The following is a 23,222-nucleotide window of genomic DNA, read 5'->3' on the forward strand; positions in this document are numbered from 1 at the left end:
TAAGCTATTGTTTTTAATGTACCCATTACCATTAATGATTCCTTAGGTTTTTGAAGCTCCAAACCAATATGTTTACCCAATTAAAGAATGCATTGATTACTTGGTAGATCTTTTTATTAGAATTTCTAGACTCCAGAAACACCTCTAGATACAATTCACCATGCTATTTCATGTTTGTAAACAGATTACAATAAACTCTAGAAATACAATAATATATCATTCAGCACAAACATGCGCCAACACACTGCAACTGCCAATAAACACATACTTTTCACGTATCCAACAATAAATATTTCACATGTTACCAAACATACCAATAGCTGAAATTGAGACAGTTTCAAAACGCACGGGGGGGGGGGGAGGATACATGGTTTGGGAGTGGTGTAGGTGGAACATCATTGACATCAATATTTCTTTCACAAAATACATCAAAAGAAGACTACATTAAGCAAATGCAGTTAGAGGTCATTACATTTTTCTATATGCTTCTGTGCAAAGCCAATCAACATTAAGCATAGCCAAGCAATGCCACCAAGACCAGTTATATGATATAGGATTTGTGACGTTAAGTGCAATTCATAGCATGAGAAATTCACTAGTACGCTTTTTTCTTTTTTTTTTTTCTTTTTTAATTGCTTTTGCAAATATAATAAGCAAAAAAAATCTAAAGTGAGTTAGGTGATAAAGTGCAAATGAAAATATTTTAGGTGCAATAGTGACTTTTTTTTTTATTATAAGTGCTCTTTGCAGCCACCAACATTTAGCATTTAAGGTGGGGGTTTGTTTTTAGTCTTATAACTGATGCAAAAGACCTAAATGTAAGGACGGTAGGGTGTACTTCTGAGGGAATGCAAGGCCAAAAGGCAACAACCACGCATCACGGTACCAATGTTGTATACAGGGTCAACATTTCCTCTTTGGGTGCCAAATGCCCACATTACTGTAGGGATTATGGGCACAGCCACCGCCATAAAATCTGTCAGAAAGCTATCACACCAGTGTTTCTTTGGTACAGAGACCTGAACAATCTCCCTGCAGGGTATTCCTGATAAAGGTCCATCAAAATCAAGTTCTTTCATAGCTCGATGTGCATTAGCAGTTGGCATAGCCTCTTGCAGACACTCAGGGGATAAAAGAATTGCAGAATTGGGGTCGTCAGGTGTCAAGTCTATTAATGTTGCTGGCTCACTGGAACACTTCAAATGAAGACCACGTAGAGAAAATGATCCAATTGGATTGTCATTGCGGCTCTTGAAAATCTTCAGCATGAGATTTTTAAGATCAAGACTATAAGGAACAATGTCTGTCTGAACGGCTTGCTCCATCAATAAGGGATCTTCAGAGCATTTCCATTTTGCCTTCTCTTTAACCTTCTCAAAACCAGTAGTTTCAAGGTTAGATTGCAGTGCAGTGGAATTCAGGTTAATCAAATCATTAAGTTTGCTTGTGGTCTCCATGATTTCATCATACAAGTCATCTTTGTTTGCGAGGTCATCATTGATGAGAAGATCACAGTCTGCCAGTTCTTCTGTTGCTTGGTCTTCCAACAAGAGTCCTTCTGACATTTTATCATAAATGGCGCTCTCAGTCAGCGATGCGCCAGGTGAGTTACAGATATAATCCAGACAGGGCTCATCTTGGAACGATTCATCCTGGGCAATCTCCATGCTGCGCAACAATGTCTCCAGTTTCCGGTTTTGAATGTTTATATCAATGAAATACTTTTGTATCCCTTTATCCTTCTCAACCAGACTATTTTTCATTGTTTCAATAAACAATTTGAGCTGCTTAATTTCCTTCCTTGCTTCTTTTAGAGCAAGTTGTACTTCCACACGATGACACTCTTCTTCAATCCAGTCTTCTCTCATACGAGCCAACTGAGATTTAAGGTCCTCTATCTCTGCTTCCCTGCAGGGTAAAAAAATATTTTTATAATTGTTGTCTCAAATGGTTGCCACTTGACCTTCATGTTGGTCCAGAAAGGGACAAATGAGGAAAATGTTAATATACAGGTAAAGAAACAAAGATAAAAATATTGAAAATAATGTAAGAATCATTCCCTGGGATTAAAATGCCAACAGTCCCATGATAAAACAAACAAAAAAAAAAAGAATGAAATACCTCTCTTCCAGAGTACTCTTGGATTCCTTTAGTTTAGCTTTTAAGTGCCGAATAGACACTTCTTTTTGCTGAAGTGGTGTCAAATATTGTTCAGGGGTAGGAGGCTTAATTCCATGGTTATCATCACAAGAGGTGTATTTCATTGAGCGCCTGTTAGGAAACAGAAAACAGTAATCAATCTATGATTGTAGATCAGTACGCTCAAAATTCTGAAACTCAATTCTATGGCCAAAAACATTTTAGCTTTACATCAATGTTTAAAACCTAGTCTGGACACAGTGTACCAAGGAAAGTGGAGGAGAAAAATAGCTCATGACATTTTTTCCTGAATAAATAACATCCTACTGGACAAAGACAATACTTATTCCATGTTAAGGTTTCCATGTAATCCTACTGGTTAGAAATTATGCTTTGACATGTAAAATTATTTTAAAAATTATAAAAATTCTGTCGATTTACATAATTGTGGTGTGGCATAGAAAGTCTACATGAAAGGTTTCTTTATTTCCCAAACTTAACTTACGACATTCATGTTATGGTTTGACAGGTGCACTGCCCCCTGAACAGGTTGTGATTTGCCTCAATACTTTTTAAGGCTTACAGTCTGGGCTTGGGGTGCCAACAGACAAGCCGTATGGGCCGCCAACAGACAAGCCGTATGGGCCATTATACAACTGGATTAATAGTGGTTCGGAATTTATTTGTCACCAATACCTTCACTGGCGACCTCTTCCATGACAGGGAGTCTCCTTTTCCAGTATCAGATCCGCTATCCAGGCCTACCCCGCAAAGGGTGGAGCCTCCACACGCACACTCTTCCCCTGACTGGAGGAACAAGGGAAAGGCTGTCTCCGTTAAGCGCCATGGCTTCACTTTTTTGTAGAAGTACTCAAAGAAGCCAAAATAATGCAAACAGATTTGCAGAGAATCAGAGGTACACAAAAGATTATCTTTCTCCATCTAATAAGCTTTTCTGGCCCCTTGGAGAACTTCCACAAAGTTTGAAGTTCCACAAATGGCGAAGCCATGCCCCTCACCACGTGGACAACCTCTCCCCAGTTTAACGAATCGGAGAAAATGGGGCACATGGGGACTCTGTCTGGATAACGGTGCTGATATAGGAGAGAAGCAGACAAAGAAAAAGGATAACAGACGAGAGAAAAAGCGGAGATGCGGAAATGCCGAAAAGGAGGCAGTGACACAGAAGCTGTCGGGAGACATTGACAGACAACGTGATAAACGAAAGTAATGAAATGCAAGTAAAAATTTGGAGCTCTCCGTTTCATCTTCATTTGGTTTGGTTGGGGTACAAATTAATGAAAGCGGCAAATTTCATTAAAATTCGTACAGATCCGAATGTTCAAGTCTGATCAATACGGTTTATGTTACATAATTTGGGAAAAATTGAAAAGCTAAAAATCAGTTAAAATTGACTATTGATTATCTACTACTCATTAAGATGCATTTACATTTACTTATTCACTTAGTATCTCATACCATTGTCATTGATAAGGTAAAATGCCAGTTTAACCAAAACATGAAATTATAAAACACATAGTAAACATTACCGCAGAGTAGGGCTGGTATCGCTTCCTTTATACGATCCAGAGTTGCTGCTACTAGCCGATGAAATTCCATAGCCATGGTGAGTGTTAACCTGGCTCAGCTGACTCCTGCACAGCACTGATAAAAGATCCTTGTCACGCGAGGCAGGAGGACTACTAGCTGGTTTTGCAGAAGAGCAAGTAGAGCCTCTTCCATGAGAGACACGACTGAAAGGATACAACAATTTTTTTTTATAAATTAGAATTAGATTTAAACGGTGTTCAAATACAAAAAAGTAAATCAAGAAAATTATATTGAATCATTTCATGGGCTCTGCATGCAAACAGCTCCAGCTCAAAATTGAAGATACTCAAAACAAGACATGGTGGACAGCAGTTAACAGTAAAAACATGTATTTGGAAGTAAATGTGACACGTAATGGAAGCTACACCGTGACCACAACTTCTGAACGGGTAAAAGTGATACAAAATTATGTTAACAAAACAAACACGAACAATAGAAAATAGTATTGTCTGTATGCAAATAAGAGATTTATTGCCGATGTAAAGATACGGAACATTTTAAATACCGTATTTGCTCGATTATAAGACGAGGTTTTTTTCAGAGCAAATGCTCTGAAAAATACCCCTCGTCTTCTAATCGGGGTCGTCTTCTAATCAGACCTCAAATAGAGGTCTGATTAGGAGACTAAGATCCAGATCCCCCGCACCGCTGCAGGGGACCTGGATCCTCCTGTCTCCCCCCCCCCATACACACACTTACCGGTGCTTCGTGCTGTATTGCCGGGGCAGCGATCCGCGCAGCCGGAAGGAGGTGGAGTTGGCAGCGGGGGTTTGTCTGCGTCCGTCGCGTATACCTTCCCCCGGCTGTCAGAGATCAGAGTTCCCCTGACAGCCGGGGAAGGTATTCGAGACGGACGCAGACAAACCCCCGCTGCCAACTCCACCTCCTTCCGGCTGCAGCAGAAGGAGACGTTAACCCGCTGCCCCGGCAAAACAGCATGAAATTGGAAGCACCGGTAAGTGTGTGTGTGTGTGTGTGTGTGTGTGTGTGTGTGTGTGTGTGTGTTAGTGTGTGTGTTAGTGTGTTAAATGGGGGCATAGGGCATTTCTGGAATGCCTTATACCCCTATTTGCCACTCTGGCACTTAGGGGGTTAAAAAGCATATTATGGGGCAGAGTGGCATATAGGGAGGTATAACTCATTTCACCTCCCTATTTCACTCTGCCCCATAATATGCCTTTTAACCCCCTAAATGCCAGAGTGGCATATAGGAGTATAAGGCATTTCTAAGGGGGGTAAAAATGCCTTTTAACTCCCTTAATGCCACTCTGCCTCCTGGAATGCCTTATACCTCCCTATATGCCACTCTGCCCCATAATATGCATTTTAACCCCCTAAATGCCAGAATGGGATATAGGGGTATAAGGCATTTCTGGAGGCAGAGGGGGTCAAAAGGCATACCATGGGGCACAGTGGCATATAGAGGGTTAAAAGGCATATCATGGCCATATTGGTGTGGCAAGCCTGGGGGCAGATGTGCGTTACTGGGGGACAGGTTGGAAAATACAAGGAAATAAAAATAAAAAAAATATTTTTCTCAATCATAGCTTTTATTAAAAAAATAGTTTACATGAATTAACATTTACTGGTAAAACTTTTTTCCTTTAGGGTCGTCTTATATTCAGGCTTTTTCTTTTTTCCTAAGTTAATATTCAGATTTTGGGGGGTCGTCTTATAATCAGGGTCGTCTTATAATCGAGCAAATACGGTAGAACATACATCAATTCCGTCAATTCATTATTTAAAAGTGTATTTAAAAGAAAGCCTGTCCCAAGGACAGCAGCAGGTGGGGGAGTTTGATTGGGGCAATACACCTGACCTGAAAACATTTACGACTGCAGTGATCTGTATCTACATTTCAGATATCTGACAAAGGCCTTTTAAGCGTTAGAGCTGGAGTAGGTTGGCTGATGCGTTGCAAGGACCATAGCCCTGACTGGGTCTCTGCAAGCTGAGACTGAGCCAGATGCATGTCTGGTTAATCGGCCTTAAGCAAATGCTGGCTCACCCGGCTATGTTTCCTTTGCACCACTAAAAAACACTTTACCTAAATATATCTAGAGCAACTTAATCAGAAGATAATTTGGCACAGCACACGCAACATGACATCTGATTTGACACAGGAAAATAAGTGTTCTGTCCCTACACAGGAATCTGAGAACAGAGAAAAGCCTTTGAACTGCTTAGTCTGCCAACTATTATTCTCAACTTTACGTTAAAAAGGATATGATTGCATTTTGTGGCAAGTCATTATAGCAGACACCTAAGATCACGAGAAGATACCAAATTAGGTCTCTAGCTGAGGTGCAGCAAACATCATTCCATTCAACATGGAACATGGTGGGGTCTTGAGGACTATACACTGACCATCTCCTCTACCTCTCCGCTTGTATAATTTGGAGGATGAGCGTACAACATTAATGAATTAATTCACGAAAGTATGAGAAATGAACCGCACCAAACACTTCACAATGTCTTTGAATATGATTTATGTTTGTGTGTCATGGCGGCACATGCAGTCACCTCTCAGATGTGATCCGGGTGGCTCGTTTCTGAGGATCTGGTCTGTAGGGATGCCTTACAAAAAGCAGGACAAACAAGAAAGTGTATGTCTTATTAGTACCGTTAAAACGTTAAGAAGTTGACCCAAGTGTCTAGAAAGGCCCTTATACTGGGGATCACATTTATAGGACATTGAAAATATATATTGCTGGGACACACTGGAGCCATTGCTACCCTTCATGATGCAATTTCTTCAACAGACCACTTCATCACCGGCACCCCAGGACAGGCTATGCCACACCGACACCCAAACACACACACACACACACACCAGGACAGGCTCTGCAACACCAACATGCCAAACACGCACACCAGGACAGGCTATGCAACACCGACACCCAAACATACACACACCAGGACAGGCTCTGCCATACTGACACCCAAACACACACACCAGGACAGGCTCTGCCACACAGACACCCGCATCAGTATGGGTTAATCTACACAAAGCATAAAAATGCTTTCCATACTGGTCTGTTTTTTGTGCGTTTCCCCCCATGTGTATTGATGCCTCAGCCAGGCCCCCTTTGGTTTTAAATGTATTCCCCCCACACCCTTGTGTATTGCCCCATGTGCATTTGTGCCCCCAGCCAGCCCCCTTTGTGCATGTATGCCCCAATACCCTTGTGTATTGATTTATGTGATGTCGCCAGCCCCCCTCCCTTGTGTATTGATGTCCCCTTTTGTACTGGTTAATGTACCCTTGTGTATTGCCCACAGCCACCCACCTCCCTTTGTGTATTGATTTATGTGATGCCCCAACCACCCTGTACTAATATCCCCCAGCCAACCTCTTTTGGTATTTAATTATTGTCCCAAGGCAGGCCCCCCTTTGAATGGAGATCACAGTGTGATCGGTGGAGGGGAGCGAGAAACCATGTTTCTAACTCTTCTCACATGCTGAAACATGAATCAAAAGAATAAAAAAAAAAAGCGAGCCAAGTGATGCAATTGTGACATCACTGGCATTAACATGTTCAAGAGGTCCCTAAGAGAACCTCTAACCATACTGCACTGATAGAAAAATATTTTAAAAATACAAACAAAACTATTAAAAAATATTTAACATAAAGAAAAAACCCTCACATCCCATTGCCCTAACACAACATCTAAAAAAGTATAACCCCCCTGCCCCCGTTCACAACCCTCAAACCCGTGCCATAAGTATAGAAAACACTACCCTATAGGGTACTATATGTAAGGGATGGATATTGCCCTCTAAAAAAAATAAAAAAAAAAAAAAAAAAGGCTGTGGGGTATTTCCATAACCAAGAGATGCAGCTAAACAATTTTGACCGGGTTTCTCTGCCGTAACACATACCCTGTGCAAAAAAATCTAAGCAACAAAGAAGTGTTGGTGAAAAAAGGCACAGGAAATAATCTCTGTGGCCACCTTTGACAATGATTGGTGGCCAAACAGCTGCATGAAGAGCGCCCAAATACCCCTGATACAGGTATTGTCTGCTTTACAGAAATATATATACTACTTTTGTGGGTACTTTTGGTTAATTCATCTAAAATTAGAGTTGCAATCCCATCATACCTAATGTAGAAATTCGACTAATAAAGGTACACCTTATAGTACGTTCCCTATAAGTGCTGGGAATTTTCCATCACTTTACCTAATTTTATGAGGATTCAGAGGGGAAAATATATAAAAAAAAATTGTGTTTTTCTACATTTCGCTAGTTTTTACTAAATTTCTTATCCAAAATTTTCAGCTAATTGTCTAACTACGGTATCAAAAGGAAGCCCTCTCGCTCCTTGAAAAAACAATATGTATAATTGACCCGGGACTTAAGGTACCTTAAAAACCCAGGGATTGAAGGGGTTAAATTATATTTATCTGTTTCAGAATTTGCATTTATGTGTAGAGAATGCATTACATCTATCGTCTAAAGAGAAACTGTAAATACCGGTAATAAAGAGCCCTCAAAGAAAGTAATATAAACACGGTTACATGAGTAATCTGTGCAAGAATGTATAATAAAAAAAACAAAATTAGTTTAAAATTATAATAAAAATTAAGGGGTAGAGCCGATCTGGGAATTTATCAACTGTGAATTGATTTTGCAGGAGATAAAATGATTTTACTTCACTGTATAAATAATAGACATAAAAACGTTACCTGTCTCTGTAAGAATCATAAAGACACCTTATATCCTACCCTTGGGTTTTAACTTAGTAAACCCGGTTACTGTTTTGCCATTCCAGGTTTTTTTCTTTGGTACAAAATACAGCCTTCTAAATAACCAGAGTCTACTTACTTGCGGGAAAACGAAGCCTTTTTGCCTCCAGAGATAGCAGTTAAATGGACTTCTGGAGCAGATATACTGCCGGTACTGCTCGATGAACTGAAGTCAGCTTCACTTCCTATGCAAAACAACAACACAAAAAACATTAAATGTTAAGCTGCCAATTAAACATGAAAATCAGAAAACCGATGCATAGTTCAGCAATTATAAAATTCATAAGCACTGCTTGAAACAAAATGCATCAAATCACATCGGGGAAAACCGACAAACGCAGCTGCTTTATTTATTTTTTTAGATTTTAAAGTTTTTATTGACAGACAGCGGAATCATATGTCACAGTACAATGGCGGATGTCTTCTGTCTTCTTTTTTTGTGCTTGGTGTTCAAATACACGAAAACCATTAACAGCAGAATAAACACAGAATATCGTCGTGCAGCTGCTTTATTTTTAACATTAACAACCACTTTCCAAATCCACAAGAGCGTCTCCATTAACAAGGATTTTATACCGCATGGCTGGCTGGATGCATTATATGTACTTCTCACGGGATCCATAAACTATACAGTCCCTTAGTGAATTTTGGTTGCATCACAAACTTAATCTCCTGTGTTAATTGGCTAGGTTTACCGTTGGGGTAAATAATGCCAGCCCTCCTCTGATTCACATCTTATGTCAATATGGTTATTAGTAAAATAAATAAAAACCTCTCTGATGATATCAGCAGTAGAAGAAAAGGGATTCCATGGAATATTCTTGTTATTGGCGTTTACTTTTACCCTCTTTAAGCACTGAGACTTTTATAAAGTTAAATAGTTCTTCGTTGTGGGATAAAGAGGGTTGTTCTATGAAGTCTTGTTATTTGCACCTTATGAAAAGCGGAGTATTCTAGAATGGTCTAGATTCACTGACCATGCATAAGTCAACTAGGTCCAGGTTGGGAGGTACAGAGGGAAGGGAGTCACCCTGGTTCAAAACAAGGGAGCAGGTCGCATTCTCAGGCAATCAAAGCCCCCAGTGCCCTGCCGAACAATGGGCCAGTTACAAGGGAGCGACCTATTTACGGTATGGATGCTGTGCCAGCTCATAGCCCTGCACTGCGATTGCAATACATGCAGTCAGCCAGCAACAGGGGAGCCAAGCAGGCTCTGCCGTCCTTGAGTCTACTTCCAATGGGTATCAGCCGGAAGGGAATGCCTGATCACGTGATTAGGCATTCCTTGTATGACGGTGTACCAGTGCTTGTGGCGAGCATCGTTACACACAATCATACCAGTATGTCCTTATAGGCCTCTTGGCACAGATTACAAGGTTCGTCTTTAGGGGACCAAACAGGTTAAATCAGGCCAACGCATTGTATACTTGGTGTATGTTACATAGGAATTACATTGAGTATATCAAAACACATGAACCCTGCTAAAGATCAATTGATACCCACTTTTACCATAAAAAAGTCACCATTTCCATTTTGTCTGTGGCATTGTATTGTATCCTCTACAGACATGAAATTAAGCTAAGATTTACTACATTTTACTAAAGGGAGAGTTTTATTTTAACACCTTGGCTTCACTATGCATTATGAAGATCTAACCCCAATGAGCTTCTGCTACAGAAAACGCTTGGCTGGCAATGTATAAAGGCATAGTTAAATCGGCAAGATTTCTTCACACATATTGAATGATACATTATGCAGGGCCAGCTCAGCCCTTCTTGCTAGTGAAAGCTGCAGGTGTTGACCCTTCAACATGCAGAGTGAAGTGAGTCAAAAATACAATACTCCACCAGTATGCATAATATATACGTTTGTTGTATTTTAATATCAATATACAATGTGGTGAAAAACATGCACATTTGAACATGTAAAATGGTCTAAAAGGGACGCTTATTTTAAGGATGAACTTGGAGGTGGGGCTTCAGCATGACTTAATATGAAGGTGACCTATGAGGAAAAGCAATATGAATGATGTCAAAAATAATTTTTAGACAGTTCTATGATCATTTCCCCCCCACACTCTACCAACAAATATTTTGCTTGCTGGCTTAAAATCAATTGTCTAAAAAAAATGCTGAATTTTTAAATATGTTTTCCTGTGCTATTCTGCCAGGATTTGAAGCTATAAAACAAACTGTGCCTTAGGCAGCAAACCATTGATTACAGTGATGCGCTGAATATATATCCTTTGCTTTTAATGCTTGTGTAACCATGGAGACAGACTTCAATAACTTCTTGTGCTTGCAGGTCAAGTAAGCAAATCTACACGACTCCATGACAACGGAAAAGGAGGCTCAGCCTATCAGTGCAGCGTTCAGCAGCTGCTATGCAGAATACGAAATACCGAGGGCGAAAAAAGGAGAAAAGCATTTGCATTCAGACGGCACAAACTGCTCTTTCTATAATGCTGCTAAACCTGGAGATTTTACAATGCTCAATTAAGCAAACAATACTGTAATTATTGATCAATATGCCATTATCTTTGACAAACTAGGGAGCAGATATCCTCAGCATAGGACTAAAGATGATGAACCATATGCTTTGTGGTCAATGACCAAAAACTGTTTTTTAACCTAGAAAAGGGTTTTTTATGTAGATGTTACGGACCTAAAAATCCCACTGTTAGAAGGCCAACCCCAGGTGATCTAATGTGAGAAAAGCTTCTTCAGTTAATCAGAACAAGAAGGGAGTAGGGAAGGTGCAAACGTGGCTGCATCCCAACACCAAAGCACATGAACACCAACCCCACAGGACTACCACTGGTGCCAACAGAAGGTGTAGATAAAGGTGCATTTAAAGCGGACTTCTTAATACCTTAGACTGCACATTATAACAGTGTTTAATAACAAAATCCACTCCTGAATGGTTTCCATCAATAAGACAAGCAAGGTTGATACAACAGTTCATTTTTCAACTGGCAAGTAACTCGTTTGCATTACCAATGTATGGTTTGGGTTCAGATTGTATGTTTTTGAGGCTAAAAGTGACGTTTCCCTTCGCTCCATTCACTTGCTTACTGTTTGAATATTACAAAATGTAGGAAATGCATCAATATGCTCAAAAAATAATTAAAAAAAACTATACAAAACAGCATACAAATAGAAAAAGAAAAAAAAAACTAGTGTTTCTAAAACTGTATCCAATAAGTAACAAAAAAAAAAAAAACACATTGATAATTCATATTTCCCACATAACTGAGGTGCACTTACCTTTTAGAAGGTGGCGGTGCAAAGCCACTTAGCAAAAGAGGTACATGATTCAAATCTTTACAGGGTTTTAGGACAATCACAGCAGAGTCCAATAACCATCTGGCATCATCTGTATAGAGGCCAAAACCGCTGACATGAACCGAGCCATTGAAAATGCAAGGAATTTGCAAAGTGTGCAATCCCAAATACATACTATAGAAAAGGTGAATGGATGTCATTGTAACAGAGCAGCATCGTAGATATCTGTGACTTGTTTAAATAAAATATTTAAATAATAATAATGAAAAAAAAAAAACTAATTTATAGCCCAAAATTAAAAAAAAAAATCAAACTATCACAGCTGTATATATCAAATTGTCAAAGAAAATCTTCAATTAGGTACTTTTTTTTTAATTTTTGAAATTAAATTCTTAAAGTTGATAGTTAGCCATCGTTAATCTGTGTACATACATACTCAACATTGTAGGAGATATTTTAGACAAAGAATTTTCCATATGGAACAGAGAGTACTTAGTGTTTCACTGTATGAGCATCATACTTAAATGTTAACCCTATAATATACCATTTTACAGATTTCATTGTAGAAGCACATAAAAGCAAGGTGTCACACATTTAGAAATAATAATTAAAAAAGTTACCGTAATTAACCTGGCCTATACCAGACAAAGCCCTGCTTCCACCAGACAGGGGAGCTGCATGTGGGCACTTCCACTACCCACTCACCTCCTACCCATAGCTGCCCACCCAGTTACCTCTAACAAAAGGGTTTTTTGGAGTTAATACCATCCCCATGCATACCACCAAAAGAGAGTGAGCTCCAGGTAGCCAAGGTATGGCAATTTGGCCCAAGAATAGCCCCAGAGATGAAGAGGTTAAAATGTTTGGTTTCAATGATAAGTTTAAAAAAAGGTCAACATGGGGATCTGCCAAAATCCTTGTTCATTGTACATCATGCGTGACCTTTGTTAGAGCATAATAGGCTGAGGTTAATCTGTACACTGAAGCACAATGACTAAATGAGGCATTTCGGCACATATATTTGTGCCGAGGCTACCAACAATCGCATCTGTTCTCACCTTCTAAATAAGCCAAAGTCCATTTGTTTCACCTCGCACAACAAACAACTAATGAAAACGGCTATCGAGTTCAACCTTTTGCTGGTAATGTTCCACATGAACCTTTAAATGTTATAACATCATACCAGCAATTCGAATGGCCAAGTAGTGACAAAGGTAGACCTCCAGTAGTTCCATATAGCCTACGCACACGAAGAATAGCAGAACCAAGGTTTAAAGATACTGAAGACTCGGCACTTCAGTTACCAGACTGGCCATAATCCCAAACCAAAGCAGAAGACAAGACACTTAGATGAAGGGAATGTCTCCATGCAGTAAATAAGACCTGTATTCATACAGAATATAGTGGTACAGTGTATGCCCCAGTGTATAATTAGCTTTAATGGATAGGGCGTTATTCCACTTGTATGTAAATATGTGCGATATTTTATATATCATATAGCACCTATGCTTCCTTGGCTGTGAAGGTAAGGTAGACATATTTCTCAGAACTGCACATAATATATATATGTGCAGTTATGAGAAATATAAATATATATATATATATATATATATTAAATATTAAATATATACATATATAAAAAAAAAAAAACGGCACACCTACAAGTTTTGGCCCGGAGCGCAATCTTCCTTTTCATATTTAGCTTCTTCAGAATACCAATTCCTGAGCACAAAGCATACTTGTCAACAAAATTATTTTACTGATTCTAGCTTGTGCAAGCTGTTACAAAACCCTTCTTTGAAATGTTTTGTATGCAATGTACATGAGAATGTGTCCAAGATAAACAGACAAAAATGTAATCTGGCAACGCGAGACTCGATTGTAAATGTAAATAGTTGTTTTGCAAGTTAAATCCTGAATGACCTTGTTATTTGTATCAACTTTCCATGTTAAAGAGCACAGAAACCCAGGTTTTCTGCACTCTGTGTTCGTTCCCACAGAAAAAAACAAAAACAAAAAGACTTCTGGTTAAAAGTTGGTGCTGATCTCACATGTACCCTATGTAAAGAAATCAACAATTAAACTTCTGTGTTGAATTCAACACAGGATTACTATCCCTTTAAACCACAGGGACTGCTCATGGGTTTAAAATATACAAAGAGGTTACAATTTCTCCTGTGTCAGGATTCAGAGGAATATACCTGTCTTCAGCAAAGCGGTCTTTATTTCTTTCTTGAATCGGACGGTCTGGATATTTCCATCTGCAAGTCTGCCTCCACCGACCTGTTTGTGGCGACAATCATCCTCACTGCCGGTACAAAACCCCACAGGGCTCACCCCAGCATCTGACGGGGTCTTTACGGGAGACACGGACTGACTACTAGGGCATCCAGTGTCATCTACAGAACAAGAAACATGTAGGTTACATGTAATCCAATAAAACAGACATTTCACAAATAATTAATTATTATACACACACGTTATAGGATATTTTTTGGCATTCATTAAGATGAATTAATGTCTTGTGTCTGCTACATACAAATTAGAACCAAGATGAACCATATCGGAAATGTCAGAAACATCAAATATAAGAAATAAATAAATAAATGAAAATACCTTGAACAAGTTTGTTTAGATTATATAAATACCAATGACAAATATATTAAAGGGTTTTTTTTGTAAGAAATTTCCATGCTGCAGTCACGGTTTTCCAAAGTCATTAAGTTTAGAAACGCGTCTTGGGAGTTTGCTGGAGAAAGTCATCCATTTATGCGAGTGTTCAGCCAGATGCGGCTGGCAGAATGTTTTCCACGCAGCTCGACATCTGATCCTAATGGCTGCTGTCCAAACTGAATGATGAAGGGAAAAGGAGGCCCGAGTGTCATATCCTAAACAGAGCGCCGTGCCACTAGGAGGCCGTTGCTGTGATGGCAAGAGACACACTCGCAAACGCATCCAGGAATGGTTCTGTTAAATTTGGACTCAGTATAATTATTTACATTTTAACGCCGAGCCTAGCTGGGCACTTTTGCTTCCCCTTTTTTTTTCAACAACGCAGCCCATCTGTTATAAAAACATCCAGCGGACTCTTACCATGGAAACAATTACACACACAACCTTATTTTCCTAAGAATCCGGGAGGCTCTGGCTTCACGCTCGTTGCTTCTCTTTCTTTTATTTTGTATCCAAAATAGATTGCGGCAGTAAACGAGAACCTGTTGGCCATCTAAACTACCTATATAGCCTCGTGGTACAAAGTCTACAATAAAGTTGTTGTTGTTGTTTTTTTATTATTTTATTTTTTAATGATTTATGTCCCGTTGCTGAGTGGATGCCACCAAATAAACACTAAAGATATAAAATGGTGTAAGAGATCCCATGATATATGATTGATGTATAATAGTGTTTGTGGGGAAAACAAGATAGGGTCTAGTCATGCTTTTTTCTGTGCCTCTAACTCCTTTGGGCCTTTAGACTAACATCCTATAGTATCTTGGGGGTTTATTGACTAAATGTTAAGCTGCTGAATTGCAACGTTCCCTGCCACCCCGCAAATGTAGGCACGAATGGCTGGCTGGTTAGCCGCTTATAAAACAATTTGGAGATTGTTTGTGTCTATAAAACACAAAAACCCAGGTTTATTTAGGATACTGAACTAGTAAGTGTAAATATCATTAATACCCCCCTTGTGGTCAGAAAACTATGGGCATTAAACCTTGAAAGTACCAACCAATGTTTCGGTATCACCTCAATCACCTCCCCATTACAGGAGACTACAAGGAGAGATGCGAGGGAATCATCAGCTGCTGGTCCACTTCTATACTTTAATTATAGGCGTTCTAACCCCCTAAAAGCTAGAAGCCACTCACACTAAAGTGTGACAAACAAGGGAGCTTACTTAATCTTATTATTGTTATGGAAAATACCTACAAAACATCTGTTACACCACAGCAAATATCTTCAACAGAACTGGAGATGTCCAATAAATCACACAAGTGCATCGTTGCCCCTTTGGGCGTTACATTACACGGAGAACTGTGTCAATGTAACTGGAATAGTTATGATGAAATATATTTTGGCGATATTATTCCTTTAATTCCTTTATTCTGAAAGTTGCTGCATTAAAAAACTCTCATGCAAAAAAAGACGATAGGGCCTCAGTTGTATCTTTACCCCACGTTTATTCGTTGCAACGATGGCGCAATAAGAAAGCAGTCCTATGCCACCAGAATTCACCTGCAAATTCTGTACACACTTCATGTACTGATATGAAAGATTATTTTTATATATTATTTATCATATATAATCACCCACTTTACCTAATGTAATTTCCAGCGGTGGTAGATGCCAACCCAGTGAGGAAATTTAAACATGCATGGCATAGACGTATATAGCTATCCAGTGACTTGTGATCTATTAACCCTTAGCCCTACACTAGGCCTGACACACCCCACTGCCACCATTTTCACTACAGGGTACAGCCTTTACTGGGCCAAATGGGCCAGTTGGGAAGATGAGAGATCGCCCCTAAGCTTAGTAACGGTGCACAGATCACTATAATACATTTCGCGTGTTTAAAAGAGAGAACATTTGGCACAATAAATGGACCGTGGATTCCTGAAAAATACTTAACTGGATCTATATACATTTCGAAAGCTAAATACTGGAATCCCAGTGATTTATCAAACATGATCAAGAAGCTGTTGAATAATTGAAAGATCTGTACCTGAACAGAAGCTGTTACTGCTTATGGTCCTTGCAGATCGACTTGACGTCAAGTTAAAGCCTTTACTTTCTTCGTCAGAAAATGGGGACTCGGAAGATGGCGACGCTTTCTGTTTTGGCAAATAGGGACGCAGGATCAAGCGAGGTATCCGGCTGCGAGCAATCTCCCTTTCTTGCATTTTCTATAAAAAAATATACGTTAGAATACATTTCAATATAGCCAGATTAATGTATTAAACTATACTTATAACTTTCTTGTTAATCAGCGCATTTGCTAGTTTAATGTTTTTAAAGGTTTCCTTTAGAATATGAATCGCTCTCCAATTATCTCCCCTTTACCCAGGAAAACAGGAAAAAAGGTGTCATGTTATTTCCAGATTATTTTAATTATTTATTTTAGGACGTAGCTGTGGTAACCGGGGCAACACAGTAGATGACTGAGAATTAAGGCAATTGTACCCAAACCACAGCTGATGGATCCCATGTGGATCAGCTGTGATTCTGGAAGACTAGACTGCCATAGTAAACTGTGTTACTTTAGTCTTTGTTCCACGGTTGCACACGCATTAGGTGGCCTATTTTTTTTTTTTATCCATCATTGAAAAAACCAAATGGAAAATCCAATAACCCACCACACAATCCAGAGCTCATTAAAACAATCAATGATTAGTTTCTATGTGTACTGAAAAGCACCAAATGGTCCTTCTTGCCCCCGGCATTTTGTAATCAAACCTAGTACCAACCACGTACAAATGTTATTGGAATCTGACTTTCAAGCCAAAGTGCAGTTAAATTAGACCCAAGTATATAGAGCAGATACACAAAAACTAAAAGAGGCGTACACCATCATCTAAAAGTAAAATCCCAGATACCATCCACAACGGCAAAATATGTACATACAGCTGTAACAAATGCAACCGTACCAGAAGGTTGGCAGGAATGGGCTGGTAACATTTAAGTGTACGGTTAGGTCCTGCCAAAAGCCCAGTGATAACACATCATAAAATGCGAATAGTAGACAACACATTCTATTCCACTATCCATCCCAGTCTATAGAATATAGAAAGAATATAGAAAGAACATCCCTAATTCTATTTATTTCTACCTAATGCCCTTGTTGCGCTAAAGACCCTGGTGGCTGTGTATGGAACTGCAAGTTAAGCACAAAGAAGGGCTTCAGGTAGTAGCCCAAAAATCGTATAATCAGAACACTCCCTGAAAAAAGCCTTCAGTGTATTAATCTATATTAACACTTCTTTCCCCTCACACAATTAATGTTTTTATTCTATTTAGATTTTTTCACTCTACCTACACCACCCCTGTAAAGATTTGCGTGCTTTTACCATACACAGGACTGGGATATGTATAACATATAAATCCAATGGCGAGGCCTTTGCATCCTTTCAGCTCTAGATAAAATGGCAAGTCTGGAACATTGAACTGCATTGGGGCAAGAAAATGCTGAAGCAACATCAGAAGGCATCCACAAAAATCACAATCGCTATAGAACATGCACATACATATATATATATATATATATATACATATATATATATATATATATATATATATATATATATATATATATATATATATATACACATATATATACACATATATATATTTACAGTTTTAATATAATTTAAAGGAATATCTACCGCTATCATTTTTCTATTTGCTAGGTTTCATTTTTGGATTAGTTTCTATATCTATTAGATAGATTATATATTCTAGTAGAAAAAAAAGAAGAAAAAAACTGATATGTTTACCATAGTTGGTTTATTTTTTTAATTTCCTAAAGATATGTTAGGTTTCCATATCAGATAGATAACATATCTTCAGAAAATTAATAAAATAAAAAAAAAAAATACTAAAATAAACTATGAACAAAAATCTATTTATTTTGTAAAAAAATACCCTGATTTTTGTTTCTATTAGAATATGATGTGTTGAACAGAATATATCTTTTGTCAAACCAAATAAATAAACCCTTTTCTTGCTACATATTTTCAAACTTCATAATATTTCCATTTCAGATTGTTTTGGCAACATTAGTCAATATATACATGTATCATCATAAAGACATACACACATTGGTTTCCATTGATCTGCAAAAAGAGAGACACCACCGCCCTGAAACATAGGTATGGAAACACAGATATAATAAAGCTAATTGGGTGCAGCAGATGCTGCTAATATTTGGGAGTAGCCTTTCTGGTAACATCTAAAACAAGGATCTGAGCATATTCCATAAAGTGAATCCATTGACCATCAGACAGAGACATGCTGTCCTCTGGCATACAACAGGTTAAAAATACACAGTGTAATCAGTATAACGTAATACACATGAAGGTGGTTTACACCTTTCTGGATTATACATGGAATGCTAAAAATAAAAAAAAAGCATTGATCATCCCATTGGCGACTTAAGGGTTAAATATTTCATAATAGCAGCCCTGACATGACATACCTTGAGGTCCTGCTGTGGTCCCATGGTCCGCGCTCCAGACACTGGTCAAAGGGAGACAGTAAGGACGACACAATGTTCACCAGCATTCACAATCAAGCCAACCGATTGATTATTAATGATCACTGATTGTCTCCCAGCTTTTCTTCCTCCAAGCCCCCCCATATAGCCCCCACTTCCACTTGTTGACAGCCCTGGTTCTGCCCCTTGCTTGGCTGGGCGTTCACCTCTCATAGGTTTCCCTTTAATGCCTCCTGTCTGCGGCTGCTGACACGTGGCTGCATCGCTACCCCTGTAACCTGTGTGTTCTATAGGAATATTTTAACTATTTGCCATATGTTTATTAATGCCACGTTTATAAGCTCTTATTCGTGTTCCCAGATCCCCTAATGACGCTGATCGTGGCTTCTACACCCATGGTTCTGATCAGCAGCCCCTCTCCATCCCTGGATCCCTTTTCTGATCCCATAGTGTCTCCAGTACCCAAAGCACATTCCTGATCATCTCTTGCCCCTGCCCCCAATTCCATTAACCCCATTCTCCCCAGCACCCCCAACCCCATGCATTACCTGAACTGGCTGCTCTCCGCTATGCTGCAGTGCAGTCCCCCCCGCTAGTATCCTCCTCCTCCCCTCTCTCCAGCGCACACCTCACTGCCAGCGGCCGCGGATCTGCTTGTCTCCCCCAGATACAGGGCGCCGCTGCCCCCCTCTGCCTGCAGGCAGGTCACGTTGCTTGCGCTGCGCACATGATGCTCCCAGTCACCGGGGAATGACAGATCTATGATGGGGCGGATCAGAGAGACAAGCAGCAGGTGCCAAGATAGCACAGACTGGGCACACAGCAGGCTAGAACGTGTCATTCAGCTAATAAGAGTCACCTTTAACCCTTTGAGTGTAAAATACATTTTGTTTTACCTTTAGTATCCACATTGTCATATTTATTTCAAAATCAACCTGGAACTGGTTGGTTTAGGGGGTTTATTCACTAAACAGTGAGACGATAACATTATCTGGCTGTGAGGATGGCCAAGCTCAGCAGGTGTCTCCTAAAGGGAGGACCAAGTTTATATGGTGAGATGAGATGAATACACCAGACTGGAGCAGTTGTGGGTTATTAAGGGCGTTCAATTTAGGGGGTTTAATTTGAATGCAAGATTTGGATTAAAGTTCACATTGTGTTACATTTATTTATATAGCGCCAGCAGATTCCATAGCGCTGTTACAATAGCGGAACAGCGAAAATATTTAACGATAATGGTAAAATTGATAATAAGCACGTGTACAGAAGAAAAAGAGGGCTGCACAAAGCAACATGATACATATTTGCAGACGTTACAAAATAAATATAATTCTGTAACCTTTCTGATAAATATGTATCACATTTGCTTCCATCCGCTGATTGATTCCCCATAGACTCCCGGTTGCCCTAAACAACTGCTTACTCTTGGGAATGATTGTTGTTGACATACGGTATCTTCAACTGATTCCGGGCTGTCGGCGCACGTTATGTGGCTTAGGTGCCCTTTTTGACCATTGAAGTCCCTTGTCTCCTTCACATGCATCTGAAGGTCTGTTCTGTTGCATGCTGAGGAGCACAAATGAAGCTCTAGCTGTGTGTAATGATAATAATAATAGCACTAATAATGTGTTTACAATAGATACTCCCACTTTAAATATGTAGGGCAGGGGTCTTTGATCTTTCATTTAATGGGCGCTACATACATACTTGCCAACTGTCTCGATTTTCTTGTGATTGCCCTGGGATTTAGCAGCAGGTGTTGAGTGCAGGGCTAGTCGAGGAGATCACAGATATCCCTCTAACTGGCCCGAAATTAACCCCTTAATGACAAATGCATTGTTTTCAATGGGTTTAGGGACCGCCCATTGTCCTTAAGGGGTTAATGCTGTGTGCCGGTGAATGATGCTGAGCACTGCAATATGCCGTCATATGCTGGCGCTCAGCATGGAAGCTACGCGTACAGCGAGGGAGTGATGAAGCAGAGGTCTGACGTGACAGAACCCCGCTTCCACCACAGCCTGCAGCACAGGTCCTAAAGAAAAAGGAGGCAGAGGGAGAAAGGTAAGTAATGGGGAGAAAAGTAAGTGATGGGGAGAAAAGTAAGTGATGGGGCAAATGGAAAAAGGATAACAGATCAGGGAAAAGGCTGGGGCGAAGTAGGGGAGAAAGGTAGATGAGAAAGTGAGGAAGGAGAGAGCTAAATAAGAGAGAAAATGGGGAGGCGAGATAAAAAGAAAAGAGAGACAGTGAGAAAGGGAGAATATAATGAGAAATAAGAGAGGTGGGTATAACGGGGGAGGGGGTAATGTGTAAAGCAAGAGAGCTGACCTAGGAAAATCTATTTATTTTAACATAAGTGGCATTGTAAAAAAAAGATCTTTCTGGGCTGGGCCTGCCTCTCGATGGCACATTAGCCTGTTGAGCATGGACAGATGCCTAAAAGGTTCATGGCAATGGCAAGCCCCGTGGGTGCCATGGCAAGTCACTGTTAACTGTGCCATAATAACTAGGTGGAGCTAATTATTGGGTTGGGTATAGTGGGCAGAGCTTTGGGGCAGTGGGCAGGGTAAAGTTGCAAGTAACTTTTTTGATAGCTGTGCTGTAAAGTGTGCCTGGAATTCTTTTTTTACCAAACAATGGCAAATATGTGCACATGAGTAACGATCGCATTTTTGAGAGTTACTTTAAAATATATTGACGACACTTCAGATACATTTTATACATTCTATTCATGTGATTAATATTTATTTAGTGTTTAAATTTGCAGTTTAGTTGAGCTATAAGAGATTCCGCCACCTTCTCCAGACATGAAGTGGGCTGGTTGTTTGTGCTATAGGGGACTATATGCTAGGAAGGGAACAACTACCTTCTGCTCTGGTTTGCAGATTCTGGGTCACTGGCTTAAACCCCTGTTATGTATTTTCTTCTACACTGTATTTTAAACCAGAATGAAATCTCCTAATGCAAATCCGTGTGACTGAGCATCTTGGGAGTTGTAGTTCGGCAATCAGTAGAGGGTCACATGCTGTCCATGCCAGATTCAATCCATAAATCCAACTAAATGTTATCAGAGTGCTGTTTCAGTTGAGAGTTGTTTTTTTTTTTGTTTTTTTTACACAAAACCTTAAGCAGAACTGATACCGCTTTACAAATCCTTAATGTTAACGCCCAAAAGATAAATTTTGCGAACAAAAAATTTGGGCAGGACAAACCAGGCTTCACCTTTCACATTATATCTTTTATACACCTAGAAAGTAAACAGCTGTATTACATAACGTGTTTAACTATGTAAACTGTGGCGTTTCAAGACGGGACACATTTTACCAGAATTAACGATTTTAATAAATATTTATTTCATATTTCATTATATAATATTTTAATATTTAATTTAAAAGAGAATAGTTTGAAATATTGATTACCCAAACCCCAATAAATTAAATTTTAATTGACAACGCCTCAATAGGACATAGTGATTGTGCTTCAGCGTACCACAGAGGCTTGATCGCTCAGTACCATGCGTTATCAAGAAAAAAACCTCAAAGAGCTTCTCCAGAAAAAAAGCTTGATTGGCCCTGTATAATGCATTGTTCAATCAATGAGAGTTCTTTACCTCACTGATTGCCCTGACAGCTCAGATCTTCTGCAGGAGGGATTAGCCAGGAAGCCCTCAATGAAGCGTACTGAAGATTGTGAGTTCAAGTTGCAATTCTCCTGTAGACTCTCTTGCCAACTCCATCTATAGCAGGGGTGTCCAACCTGCGGCCCTCCAGCTGCTGCAGGACTACATCTCCGATAATCCTCAGCCAGCCCTTAGCTGAAAGAGCATTATGGGAAATGTAGTCCTGCAGCAGATGGAGGGCCGCAGGTTGGACACCCCTGATCTATAGTGATTAAACCCTAGTGTTTACCCATCCATCTAGAGGACATAGGTTTGAATAAGATGGGCACATGTTTTAAAAGTAAAATCAGGAAATATTACTTTATTGAGAGGGTAGTGGATGCATGGAATAAACTTCCAGTAGATGTCAGTGCAGTGGAGGAGTTTGAGCATGAATGGCAAAGGCATAAGGCTAGTCTAGATGTAAGATAAGTATCCGGAAATTGGGCAGACCTGATGGTCCAAGTGGTTCTTATCTGCCGACACAGTCTATGTTTCTGTCTACATCATACTGTAGGTACAGTCAGTATAAGCCCTGTTTATGGAGTCATAGGCCCTCCGTCTGTT

General features: G+C 39.6%; 1 protein-coding gene across 3 annotated transcripts; it reads right to left on the reverse strand.

Moving 5' to 3' along the window:
* Positions 1 to 410: 410 nt before the first annotated feature.
* Positions 411 to 19,629, reverse strand: SYBU (syntabulin). 3 transcript variants are annotated; one of them, XM_053466552.1, is made up of 9 exons: positions 19,546 to 19,629; positions 18,980 to 19,020; positions 16,511 to 16,691; positions 13,986 to 14,183; positions 8,580 to 8,685; positions 6,274 to 6,327; positions 3,690 to 3,893; positions 2,122 to 2,271; positions 411 to 1,908 (listed from the first exon to the last, which is right to left on the reverse strand). In XM_053466552.1, exons 2-9 carry the CDS (start codon positions 19,001 to 19,003, stop codon positions 813 to 815), a joined length of 2,013 nt encoding a protein of 670 aa, XP_053322527.1. In that variant the 5' UTR covers positions 19,004 to 19,020; positions 19,546 to 19,629; the 3' UTR covers positions 411 to 812. The 3 variants fall into 3 exon arrangements, with proteins under 3 accessions (XP_053322527.1, XP_053322529.1, XP_053322528.1); XM_053466554.1 differs by lacking the exon at positions 6,274 to 6,327; XM_053466553.1 differs by lacking the exon at positions 19,546 to 19,629 and having other exon boundaries at positions 18,980 to 19,130.
* Positions 19,630 to 23,222: the final 3,593 nt, after the last annotated feature.

Source organism: Spea bombifrons, chromosome 5 (genome assembly GCF_027358695.1).
Source record: "Spea bombifrons isolate aSpeBom1 chromosome 5, aSpeBom1.2.pri, whole genome shotgun sequence".
Taxonomy (NCBI): Eukaryota; Metazoa; Chordata; class Amphibia; order Anura; family Pelobatidae; genus Spea; species Spea bombifrons.

Coding starts and splice junctions, on each gene's coding strand:
- SYBU (XM_053466552.1), bottom strand. CDS start 19,003: ATGGGACCACAGCAGGACCTCAAG. Junction 16,692..18,979: donor GACCACAGCAGGACCTCAAG/GTATGTCATGTC, acceptor ATTTTTTTATAG/AAAATGCAAGAAAGGGAGAT. Junction 6,328..8,579: donor AAGGCTTCGTTTTCCCGCAA/GTAAGTAGACTC, acceptor GCTTTTTGTAAG/GCATCCCTACAGACCAGATC.